The 13,151-nt window shown below is 44.0% G+C and overlaps 1 protein-coding gene across 1 annotated transcript in view; it reads right to left on the bottom strand.

Annotated features, from left to right (window-relative positions):
- Positions 1-575: 575 nt before the first annotated feature.
- The window catches only part of met (MET proto-oncogene, receptor tyrosine kinase), a 41,460-nt gene continuing 28,884 nt past the window's right edge, over positions 576-13,151 (bottom strand). Inside the window, exons 11-21 of the mRNA XM_064343035.1 lie at positions 12,420-12,638; positions 11,082-11,231; positions 9,647-9,803; positions 8,873-9,013; positions 8,411-8,644; positions 6,854-6,934; positions 5,659-5,840; positions 5,137-5,246; positions 4,501-4,666; positions 2,860-2,996; positions 576-2,151 (exon numbers count right to left, since the gene is read on the bottom strand). Coding sequence (XP_064199105.1) covers positions 1,941-2,151; positions 2,860-2,996; positions 4,501-4,666; positions 5,137-5,246; positions 5,659-5,840; positions 6,854-6,934; positions 8,411-8,644; positions 8,873-9,013; positions 9,647-9,803; positions 11,082-11,231; positions 12,420-12,638 — 1,788 coding nt within the window. The 3' untranslated portion in view covers positions 576-1,940. The remainder of the gene's footprint in view (positions 2,152-2,859; positions 2,997-4,500; positions 4,667-5,136; positions 5,247-5,658; positions 5,841-6,853; positions 6,935-8,410; positions 8,645-8,872; positions 9,014-9,646; positions 9,804-11,081; positions 11,232-12,419; positions 12,639-13,151) is intronic.

Below are 13,151 nucleotides of genomic sequence, written 5' to 3'. Positions count from 1 at the left end.
AAAACACAGCAGCATAGACTCACATAACACCTGGCCAAAAACCTTAATAGTTCCAGACAAGGGGTACTATAAAGAAGATGCAGATGCAAACACATATTAATGAGATGCTTGCTTTTGCTTATGGTACAACAGGCATGACCAGACTGACACCCTGATGTTAAACTCAAGCCTGCCTAACTTTCATGGATGTGCTCTGTTGACAAATCCCTGGCCATTTACTTTTTGTGCTCTGGCTAAAACTGAAACTGCTGCTGATTATGCTACTGCTGATAAATAATAATAAAAATAAAATAATAATAATAGGCTATAATAATAATAATAATAATAATAATAATAATGATAAGTTTAGTTATTCAACATTTTCTTTGAGGTGTGCATGGAATGAGATGGTGACTGGAATAGAAACATAAAAGAGAAGAACAAGTGAGAGAATAGATAGCAGGACGTGATGCGTCCTAGCTGTCCCCATCCTGCTGTGTCTGTTTCAGTCTGAAAAGATCCCATAGTTGGAATAATGGGTAACAGTCTACAGGTACGACTGTAGGCATCTTTAAAGAATGAATCACAACCAGCCCTGCATTGCACAACCCCTTCCACACAGCATGGAAACTGTGAGAAAGGTACGTTGTAATTATGGCTTTATTACATTAAGTCATACTGATGACATAACAGTAACATGTACCATCATTCACAGATCATCTTCAAAACACAAAAGACACTAGAAATATACATACCGGTTGTCAACATCACAGGTACGACCATTGATTTACACAGAAATAATGCCAGCAAATTAGATGGAGAAGAAAATTTCAAAGCATCTACTACCTGTTCCAGTTGCTCTGCAAAACCTGTTTTTGTACAGTACCCATAATTTCCCACTACAATATATACACATACAGGACATAACACAAAAGATGAAACGTGAAATGACAGACCCTTACTCTCTTGCACAGGATCAACGATTCATTAAAATATAGTCTCATGCGCATGTGTTGTACCACCTGCCTGTTAATGTTCATCCTCTGGACCAACTCTCAGGTTGTTTTAAATATAATTTTTCATTAAAAAAATATATAGTACAGCACTTTAACATGTTCACATATAACATTCTGGTCATCACTGGACTACCTCTAACAGCATTAGGCAGAAAGCACACCAGAAGTAAACGAGAAACAATGCACATACTTCTTCCGGAAACATTTGTACATTCTTCAAAGGTGACTCCTTTTGTACGCATAAAACATTAAAAGCTGAGAAATCTCAAAGTTAATTATACTAATAAAATATCCAGTGTACTACTGGCCAGGTTGTATGCTGTTGTTTTACCGCAAAAAAAGCAGTTTCCTACCAGTGATTGATTTTGGCTTCAGTAACATCACAAATACACGATTCAAAAAGCGTGGAGACGGCTTTGCACACTTTGTTGTGATGAATGCAGAATATTGTTCTGTTTGTGGGGAAGAAGCTTTCCGGACACAGAAGACAATGAAAGTTTGCAACATGAAGTCCTTTAAGTGCCAACCATTCCCCCCCAAAAAAACAAAAAAAAAAACAAACAAAAAAATACAATTTAAATACACTTCAGGGGCTGACATTCCATACCCACGCTTCAGTGAAGTAGCCGCACCAAGGGCAGCTGGTGGAGCATGGACAAGTAGGTAACAGTGAACAGGCCAAAAGATACAAGCCTCAGGTTAACAGTGGCAATGACAGATACCTTTCCCACACAGGTATGGATCATTCTCTCACATGCCTCTGTGGAGGGCCAAAATTCACTAGGAATATTGTCTCCTTTCAGGTCCATTAAGTTCAGTCATTTTCCTGTGGCTCCAGGATTATCACCATGCTCAGTCTGGTGTCTGTGGCTCATATAAAGCAGTCTCTTGCAACGCAACCCTGCAGTGTCTCATGCAGTGCGCTCTCCTTGTGTTTCCCACGATTCAGGTGCAGCAGGTCCTATCCAGACTGCACTGAGAGGGGATGAGGGAGGGGTAGGGTGTCACCTTGTCGATGTTGACATAGGTGGTGTTCAGCAGGATGTAGTGCTCTCCACTTAAACTGGAGAATATGGCAGAGATCCGAGACACTAGCTCAGAGAAGGTTGGTCGTCTCTGTGGTTTTGGGTGCCAACATTCAATCATTACATTGTACCTGTGCGGCAATGTTAAAAGTGGGAAAAAAACATTACATTAGTGCCAAATAGGTGTGGCAAAGGTGTGACAGGTGTGGCAAAGTAGTGAATTAACTTCAGTCTATCAGAAGTTTTAACCAAATGTTTTACCCCAGTGATTACCAATCAAGCAATATGAAGTATATTGTTTTACAAAACCACACACAGGGTGAGTGTAGTGTATAGTAGTTTGTAGGTTACTTTGGGTCATGTCATTAACATGTAATGAATATGCTGAGATCTACACCGACATGCCTTTCAAAGATGAAAATGCAGAGCCATACTGCTCATTACACAACTGTTTATTTAGAGAAGCTGAAGTTATGCCTTTCAGTCTTTCATTTTGTGTTTTTCCTGTCTTTGAGGATACATGACTCCATCATTTTGGAATGCCACTGAATGGCACAGGAAAGTTCCTTCCTGATGCCATCACATGATATATAGCTTCCGGAAGTCTTTTCCGAGTGATTCACTGAGCAGTTATCTTGTGTAGTCACACTGAGCTATTAACACCTCACATGCTGTAAGGCTACATTGTGTCTAAAGGACGGATTAACTTCCATCTTCCACTCTACTCCTGACCACGTTAAAGGGAATGAGCTCTCTCTAAGCGGCACTTAAAGCTTATGTATGACAGGAAAGTACTGTATATGTTAGAGTGTGTACGCTTGCGTATGTGCTTTACTCACAGTGAGTCAGGACAGAACTCCGGCTGTAGCAATCTACGGCCTTGCAGCAGGAATACAGTGATGTCAAAGGAGTTGACATCAGAGTATGGGGGAGCTCCTCGTGTCATTAGTTCCCATAGCAACACACCAAAAGACCACTGTAAGGAGAGAGATCACAAACCAATTAAAACTGAAAAACTGCAACAGGTGTGTGTGTGTGATCCCTCCTCCATTATGCCAGTGTCAGTAACTACAGACCTTTGAGAGATTTAAGAGCCCTTTAAACAGCTTACTTGTTGTAGTCATGCAAGAAATATTTTCAGCACAGTTTCACTGATGAATCACCTTAATTCACATATCTAAATCAATAGAGAATGTTGGGTGCACAGTGGACTTCAAAAATGGTAATCTTATTAAGCTCAATGTCTGAGCTGATGTAGAGCTGACCAGGCAGCTGGACGTGAGACATGAGAGAATGGGTTGAAATGCCTGAACTCGGGGTAAAACAGAGGTGATGTATGGCACTGTCTCCTCCAATGGTGCAGCAGAGAGCAGATGTGTGTGGTTCTCAACCCTTTCATTATCTCTTGCCGTCATAGTTCTTCCTCAAAGCCCCTACTCTTACTCAGCTCACAAGCCAAACACACCTGCATTTAACAGTGAAACATCTGTTTGTTAACTGCTACCATACACAAAATACTACCAGACCTTGATAATGCATGGTGAAATGCTTGTTAAATACAGTGTATTGTTTAACTTGTGTAAATGGGATTGATTAAATGTGAGTAATTTTATCCAGCTGAGAGCCTTGCGACAGACTGGCAACCGGTCCAGTGCGCATTCCTGCCTCTCGCCCAATGCACTCTGGGATAGGCTCCAGAACCCTCCGCGACCCTCACCAGGAATAAGCGGGTATAGATAATGGATGTGTGGATGGATTGAAGGATTGTCCAGCAAAGATGGTTGGAAGACCCTTGTGTTCTCAGGTTGTACACCTGATGTCATCTTTGCAGGATGTTTGAGAAAAATTTCAATAACCATTAACGACTGAATTATTAATATTGATAAACTACTGTCAAAGCATGGGACCCAGGGAAGTCTTCTGTCAGTACTGAATTATGACAGAATTGCTTATTAACTTTATTAATAACCTTCATGCAGACAGTCAATACTGCCCTAAATCTAACTAATCAAATTTGAGACAATAATAGAAATTAATGAATATAACAAGGGCTTGTTGTCTTACATTCACTAATGTATTGTTTCAAATTAAAGCTCTGTGTCTTACACACTAATTCAAAGAAAAATGGCTTATCTGTTAGACATGTGTAATATCAGCTCAGATATACGCCTTCCAGTAGCAAAGGTTGTAGGCTTGAACTCTAGTGTGGCTTCCCCACAATGCTATGATGTGCTGTCAATCAGTGCTGAAAAGTGCTGAAAGTTGCTTGTTTATATGACAACGTAGTATGTCCCAAAAGCCATTGTACGTTTTACTCACATAAGTACGCTGACTGATACTATACATATATAGTATGTAGTATACAAATTCAGATGCAGCCAAAGTGATTGCTTCAAATCAGAAAGTCACTGATAATATGTTGGCCTCCACCTCCCTCCCCTATCTCTAGTGATCCCATTATTCAGCTGAAAGGTCATTACCACATCTGATTTAGACGTGAACTTGTGTGTCTGCAGGCTCTCCAGAGCCATCCACTTGACCGGGAGCTTGACACCACTCTTGTTGTGCACGCTGTAGTACTCCTTGTCGTACACATCTCGAGCCAGCCCAAAATCGGCCACCTTCACTACGTAGCTCTCATCCAACCTGAGATAGAAGGAGAGAGAAGGGCAAGAAAATGTGGAGCACTGATCAAGAAGCTGTACTTGTAACCAGGTTTCAGTTTGATTTCCCAGGTAAGACACCGCAGTAATGCCTTTGTGTAAGGTGCTTAGTAAATATCCAGTGGTATACAGTAGATGGATAATGCACAAAACTGTAAGCTATGCGAGTCGCCCTGGGTAAGTGTGAGCCAAGCAAATAAATCATTTAATGTGAAAGGCTTTTGGCTCCCTCTGCCATACTCTGTGGAGTGTGACCAAAGCGCTTGAGCTTCCTAAAGCCACAAAAGCTATAAATCCAGACCGAGTCAATGCTTTGCATAACCGCCAATGAAAAACAAAATGGCTCCTCAAAATAGCAGTCGGTGTCAGTGCTACTCTCCCTCTATGAATGTGTGGTTTAGCCATCATTGGCGGGTGTCAAAGCTCTAGGGCAGCTGAAAAGGCATTGCTTACATGCAGTTCCTGGCTGCCAGGTCTCTGTGGACAAACTTCTTGCTAGCAAGGTACTCCATTCCCCTTGCCACCTGGAGCCCAAAGCCCATGAGGTCTTTCACTGTTGGATTCTGTGGAAACAACAAATACAGCATTAGTCATCACACAGAGTATATACAAACACTAAATGGACCATATTTCCAACAGACAACTATGACATTAATAAAGAATCAATAATGCATGAATGGATAAAGGAGAAGAGAGGGGACTGTATGCAGGTGAGTCCATGCAAAATGGATGCAGTTGATAAGTTAGAAAACGTTATGGAGGCAGTGGGCCTGTGCATACACTTCATTAGCCAATGGTGGGTTTATGGCAATGGCATGAGAGCCATAGGCTGATGTGTGAACAGGTTATGGAGGCTTTGGGTGAATTTCTGTCCATGATATGGAGGCCATGTATGGCTGTGTGAACAGGATATGGATGGTATAAGTGGTTGTGTGAATAGGATACGGAGGCCAATGATGTGCATGTAGCTCATACATGTGTTTCATCCCTGATGAAGTTGCGCAGGTCTCCATGCTTCATGTAGGGCAGCACCACCAGCGGGGAGCCCTGTGGGGGCAGGCAGATGCCCAGGAGCGATAGCACATTGGGGTGGCTGAAATCCTTCATAATGATGCCCTCCTTCAGGAACTGCTCCACCTCTTCCATGTCTGTGATGCCTGAGAGAGACCAGAGAGAGGCCTTACTCATCATTGCCGACACAGTACATCAAGGGGCAAAAAGTGGCAGCCTGCATGCACACACACACATACATGCATACACGCAGGTATGCCAAGCGCTTTCTTCCATTCTCATAATATGGCATAAAGCAGCAGGTGTGTGCAGACAGCTTAGTGAAGCAATAAAGAGAAAGAAGCATGTGGTACAAAAAGGTATATGTGCTAGAACTTAAATGTGCTTGGACAAAATTATAAACCTAATCCAGGCAATATCTCAGGAAAGGTCCAATTTAACTAGATTTTTATCCAGAATCCTTTTAGTGAGATGATGGCATCATATGAGTGCACAAGAGCACAGACTCAAAGCAGACAGTTCAATGGGGCATTGCCCCAAAACCCATTTTTTAAATTGTTACAGGGTTATGACATTTTGACCATGATAGTTCCATTACTGAATCACACATCGATATTTCTGCCAGGTGGCATCTCTCCTTATTTCCTAAAAATATAATTTGGAAAATAATTACATTTACCCTAGCTAAAGCATTCTGTTAAACCTTTTATCATAACTCTGATGGGAGGAAATGTCAAACAAAAACTGAGGTAGTATTCAGTGTCAATTTTTAAAATCCCAACGTTCAGTGAGGTCACTGAAACAAGACATAAATGATGAAAAATTGTTTCAAAGTTTGCCTGTAACTGAATGAAAGAAAGGGCTCATACACAGTATATCAGCCGGTGACAAAAGCAATGTATGCTTCACAAATCACCACCAGAGAAAGAATGAAGCCATAAATCTTATGGCTCAGAGTGACTGTCTATGCGATTATGGCATATCATAACGAGGCATCCCTTAAAAAACCCCATCCATCACAATGCTGTTTTTAAAGCTCACAATATCTGAGAACCAGGTGTTAAGAAGTGCGAAGCTCATCAGTGGCTCAGATTACGCGCAGGCTGGTCGTATTGGTGCGGCGCTGCAAGCTTGTGGTGAGTCTCAATCGGTTACTCACGGTTGAGGGACTTGACAGCACAGTGCAGCTTTACTTCATCCTGGGCCAGGAGGGTCCCATGGTAAACACAGCCAAAATGCCCTGGATCACAAAGAAACCGAGTCAGACCAAAGGCTGGCACAAAACCACGATAACATGGCATCCAGTTCTGATGTGAAACAGGAAACGCAGCTTAATCCAAGCATCCAAAACAAAAAACTGCAAACACAAAAAATGCATGTTTTTGTGTCTTACTCTAAGCAAGGTACTGGAACAAACAATTATAGATTATCTGGGCATCATGTTGGCTTCATGAAATTAAATGAATTGCGTGAAGTGTAAATTTTAGGACACAAAATTTTATGAGTTGATGCCAGTTTATGAGTGTATGTGTTGCTATCTTTACCATTATCTTAACTAGAAAATATGAGCATTTAACCTTACAATAATCCTCAAGAAGCTGAAGTTAACTACAACTGGAAAGGAACAACTAAAAAACCTGTATAAACCACATTGAAATAAGACTTTGATAGGAAGATGTATTACTACTTTGGAAACGTTACAACGTGAATTCAACCCTCGTCATTATAATTAATGTCCTTGATCACTGTCTTTGACAAAGGACATTTCTCAAAATGATTCAATGCCCATTTACTCCATGCATAATTCAGGTGTGTCTAAAATATGCCTCTTAATGGTGGGAGAAATGAAATAAAACCGTTTGGTCAAATAAAGACTTTTTAGGAATGCAGGCAGCAGGCACATAGCCAGAGTGCCTTTCAGAGCTGATCTATTAAGGTTTTATAGAGCCGAAACATGCTCTCCCTGTGTTTAATTTTCTATCAGGAACACCCTCTGTGTCTCTTAGCAAGAAAGTCTTGGAGCATGTGGGAAAGGCTGGACCTCTTAAGCAGGTCGATACGCACGCCAGAAAGAGGCCTGAGAAACAGAGCCCTTATTTCATTATTTCATTATATATATTATCTCTCTGGGCTAGGAACCTGAGGGACAGGGGGAGGGGTGGGCCGGGGGCGCAGGGGGCAAGGAAGGGGGTAGGGGCTTCACAGGCCTGTAGGAATAATAAAGTCTGGAGTAATCTGCCTTGCTCTCCGCTATCACATTCTCCCACATGGCAAGGGAGTCACGTTACCACCTCAGAGCGGGCAACCGTACAACAATGGGCCTGCAATTCAAGCCGGGGAAAAAAAAAAATCATCCCACACCCCACAAATCCGTCAGCCCCCCGACACCCATCCTACTGCCCTGAGAACAGAGGGGGTGTGGGGCACTTTGGGGGCTGGGATAAGCTGAAGAGGGAGGGTGTGTGTTGCAGTACTGTACACTGTAAAAAAAACTGTAAATTGTATGATAAAATACTGGCAACTGGGTTATCATAACCGTATAAATAATGGTAACAATATGTTAAGCAAACAACGTGTGAGTGCATGCATGCGCGTGTGTGTGTGTGTATGTGTTTGCATGCATGTATGTGCACTTTTGTATTTGTGTGTGTGTGTGTGTGTCTGTGCATGTGAGATTATGTATGCATAGTGCATGCGGATGCGCTTGTGTGTGTACCTCTCCCGATGACCTCATTCACATGCAGCAGCAGGTCGTTGGGGTTGATGACCACATGCTGGACTTCCTTGAGCAGCTCAGGGTGCAGGCTGGCCATGTCGATCTGGACGGCAGACGGCAGAAGGGGCGTGGCCAGTTCGGGGTCCCCTCCTGACAGCATGGGGGACAGGTCCATGAGGGGATAGGGAGGAAGCCTGCAGGGAGCAATCGCCTGGGACAAGGGCATGCTCTGGTCTGGAAGAGAAGTTAGAGGTCAAAGGTCAAACACAGTCCAAATGACTCTTAAGGGCAGGGCCCTAAACAATTAAATGGTGATTTGCCCTTTCAAGCACAGGGTGGAGGTGAGTGATGAGGTCAAGTGGCATGCGTGAGACAACACAAGATGGATGGAGAGGAGAAAGCGATGACGAAACGAAAGCGTGTGAGATATCTTCACCGGGTAAGGATGGAACAAAAACGTACCCTCCAGCAATGTCGTTCTATAGTCCACAGACTCGTGGGAGACCATTTCGTTAGTGGGACTGACACTCCTGGCGTTTGCCAACATGTCCAAATGTGGAATGTGCGCTCTTCCGTCATACCAAACCATACCCTCAGCTAAATCTACAACACACAGGAAGCAGAGACTTTATGCAGGAAGAAGCCTGTACACCTGGCAATACTGAGGCAGATATAGAAGACACATACTAAGATGTTACCACACTGGACCAATTACCTAGCAACAGTGATTTATAATAAAATTTGATCCTTAATAAGAAAGCACAAAGTCAATCACGACATGTATTGATTCAGATGTCGATATGACGACGGTCATGTTGCGGTGGCTTTGACATACTACCGCCCAAACACAATTAAATCCCTTGTTATTTCAGTGCATGGCAACCAGACCAATATTTCTGCATTAATGTAAGCCAGAGGGTCTGCTGTCAGAGACACGCCTGTGGTGGGACATGTTTTGCAGTTAGCAGTGATGTAATCTCCTGTGCTAGACAAGAACGATTGCATTGGTATACAGTAAGCGACGGACTCGAATCAGGGGAACACACACTTATACACACATAAACTCATACAATCTTCCCTGACCACTTACTGCAATGTTAGGACACAAACACACACACAAACAAATATACACACACAAACACAAACCCCACTTTCAAACTCAATGCTCAGACTACAGTATTATTTACATACAGGGCACACACTCTCTGTGTCTATGCACGTGGACAAACTACGTACCCTTGATGTGTTTCTTCTTCCTCCTCCACATGAGGAGGGCAAGGAGGAGCAGGAGGAGGATGCTAATGGAGACCACGCCCGCAATGAGAGGCCTGTAGTCCTGCTCCTGCGCCAGGAACACCGTGCCCAAGATCACTGAGGAGCTTGCCTGCTTCCACTATGCATGGACACATATACCCCACACACGCACACATGTACAACAACACAGGCATATATACAAAAACACATACACATACACACAGGAGCACACACACATACGCATACACAAACCCCACATACATAAACACACAAACGCATAAATATATACGAACACATGTGGACATACACACCCCACAAACACACGTATGCACATAGACAGAGAAGCAGAGAAAAAAACACAATAGCCAGTCAGACTGCTCCATCCTCATCAGAATCCAGAATCATCAGACTGTTCCATCCTCCCCTGAACTCCAGAGATAGGGGGTCAGATTCAGATGAATGGTGAGAAATTAAATCCCTCCCCCCCCAAATAACATCACCGGCCAACCCCGCACCTGTGTCATCACTGCCCCCGACAGCGCAGAGAGCCCCACGCTCTCGGATAAAGGGGAAATTTGATCAGCGATATTGCCGCCATGCTTTATCTCATACAGAGAAAGACATTATTAGGTTTTGTTTGGGGAAATTGGGTTTGTTTTTCTGTGTTGAGATGGAGTGGGGGAGATGGGATCAGACGGGGGCTGGGGGGTGGGGAGGGGGGGGTCGAGCGTCTGGACAGAGGCTCGTCTCAGTGCAGGGGGGATATTGCCTTCAGGGGGCTGCCCTTGGTGGGAGATAAGCACTTTATGCTGAAGGTAAGGCCACTTTCTATCGGCTGCACAGCAGACAATGACAGCAGCAAAAGCTTCTGCCCAACGCTTCAGGCCAGACTGTGGAACACCAGAGGAGAGACCTCGTCTCTGAGGTTTTGCTGACACATGAGAGGATGGTAATATTACTCTAATGGATTTCAGGAAAGAGTAATGTCACTCATTGTAGTGTAACAATGCTATGTAAGAATATTTCAGACTAGTGTATCAGGGCTGCATAAGAATGTTAATCTAGTATACAAATGCTATTGAATGTTACACTCTGTACCAGAGGCAAATAGAAATGTGACACTCAGCAGTGTACCAGGCCTGTACATAGACAACTGTAGTGCAACATGAGGCCAGATATACTCTGAGTTTCATGGGGGTATTTATATTCATCCAGACTGCTTTATGAAGCCAAGACCAGGAAATATGTGTGCAACATACCCTTATTTTGATTGCGCGGTCACGATGGGCCAGCTTGAATCACACCAATTCTCGAGTGCGAATCTGGGGGTTGGGAGGTGTGTGAATGAAGGGGAGCGCAGGGGGAGGGAAGGAGGAGAACATGGGGTATAAGGGCGAGGGGGATGTTGTGCTCTCACCTCCACCTCCAGCTCCCTGGCTCCGGCCTGCAGCTCTGAGGGGAGGGTGCACTCCAGCGTGTTGCCCTTCAGAAGGACGGCCTCGCAGGTGCGGTTGCTCACCCGAAGCACCTCGCCCTGCACCACGGCATCCACGTCCACCCGCGGGACCTGCGTCAACCCGACCCCGAGAGGAACAGAGCGGGTCAGGGGTGTGGGAGAGCCCCGCGGCAAAGATCACAGCTGAGAGCGAGGCAGCTGGTCTTCTCCCGTCCTAGTCAAAAAACCTTTCGGCCGCCGCATGTGAACAAACCCCTTTTGTCTGCGTTAGAGGGTGAAAGCCCACCCCGAACACGCAGAAGAGCGTTCGGCAAGAATGCATAGCAACTGTATTTGCTCAACGAAAGGGAGCGAAAAAGAACTTTCCTCTGAACGCAGCTGGTTCTGTTGTCTGCATGCAACGGGCCATAAAGGGAAAGCGAATTCCTCACATGACAGAGCGGGATTTCTCGATTGGACACAGTCCGAGGGCCGCACCTGTTCTCACGCTGCACAAGCCAAATGGAAAGTCTTAGAGTGGCAGAGTGTGAAGAAAGAAAGTCAAATATTTCACACAGGGGCTCTTTGGGGTATCTGGGTTACTGTCCATCACAGAGAACACACGTGCAAAATTCTTACTTCTCAGGAACAGTTTTTTGCAAACCAGTCACTTCGCATTTTGCCGTTGGGAAGTCAATACCATCAAAGACGTTGCACATGTGCCACAGGCCCAGTGTTTGTAGTAAATATAATTAAACTCATGATAATAAAAAGAGGCGGACGTCTTTGTTTTTTTGTCTATAAATTTTGGACGCTGTCCAATTATAAAATGCAGGGAGATAACAGTCTACAGCAAAGAGCCAAGATAAATATCAAATTTGCATTTGGCAGCAATGCATTTTTAGCTCCATCAGTAGGCGACTAAATAAGACCAATCAGCATAGTAAACAGTCCTGGCCTCCTGGGCAATATTAACCAATCAGGATCTTTGGAATACTGGGGCATTATGGGCCTGGGAAAGAGAGACCCTATGCAACTCACAGCTGTTACCCTTAAAATAAAAAAGGCTTTTGTCATTATTTTGATCTCTATTTCACTCAACAAAAAAGCGCACTAATTTATATGACCTGTTGCTAACAGTTTGAGGGTTCCGAGACAGGAGAAAAACAATGATGGATGGTGACCACTTTAGGAACTGTGCACAAAGGGCAGGGAAATGGACTCCTTTCCTGTTTTGGTTGCATATTGTTTCCTGTTTCCTCCCCTGCAAGCTAAACCGAAGACCCTGGGTTGAGGAGGAAGGAAAGGACGACGACCAACCTTGATCTCGAGAACGTTCTTGTTGCCCTTGGAGGTGACGGTGGGCTTCTGGAACTCCTCGAACCTGGGGTCCTCCACATACATCAGCTGGAACTCCCTGGAGGAGAAGCCATCCAGGACGAAGGAGACGGTGGTGACGATGGGAGGGTGGAGGTTTAGGGCTTTCAGGGATGGGGTGATGCAGAGGATCACCTGCTTGTCCTCACCCTGCATGCAGGTCTGGACAAATAAAAAAAAAAGAGCAACAAAAGAACACTGTAATCCCTCTGCTGAAGTGGAACAAGACACACCCTCCTCCTCAGTCTGAATCTGAGGAGAAAACCATTGGCTGGCTTAAGCCTGACACAAAGGAATTGACTTTTGTGATGTTTACACTGCTAACTATTACAAATGGTGGAGGACTAGACACACTAAAAGCTGCACTAACATGTCAGAGAGAGTATGTAGTTTAAACAGCCCTAACTCAAGTCCAGTTTTGTCTGCTACTGTACATATTCCCAGAGATGCCATTCCTATGACTCATCATCAGGCTAGCTTTATAAAATAAAAGCTGGATATCCAACCATCAGACACACTAAAATGACATCATCCTTTCTTTCTCATGTGAAGTATTAGGATACAATCAATTATCCTCAGTTTTCACAATTAAATTTAAATTGTTCCATTTTTTACACCTATTTTCTCCATATTTGGAGTGCCCAAAGTTACAGTATTCATGCTCATCCCAGCATG

This window comes from Anguilla rostrata, chromosome 7 (assembly GCF_018555375.3).
Source record: "Anguilla rostrata isolate EN2019 chromosome 7, ASM1855537v3, whole genome shotgun sequence".
In the NCBI taxonomy this organism is placed as follows: domain Eukaryota; kingdom Metazoa; phylum Chordata; class Actinopteri; order Anguilliformes; family Anguillidae; genus Anguilla; species Anguilla rostrata.
The sequence above is the reverse complement of the archived record's forward strand: the minus strand, read 5'-3'. Positions and strand labels throughout refer to the sequence as shown.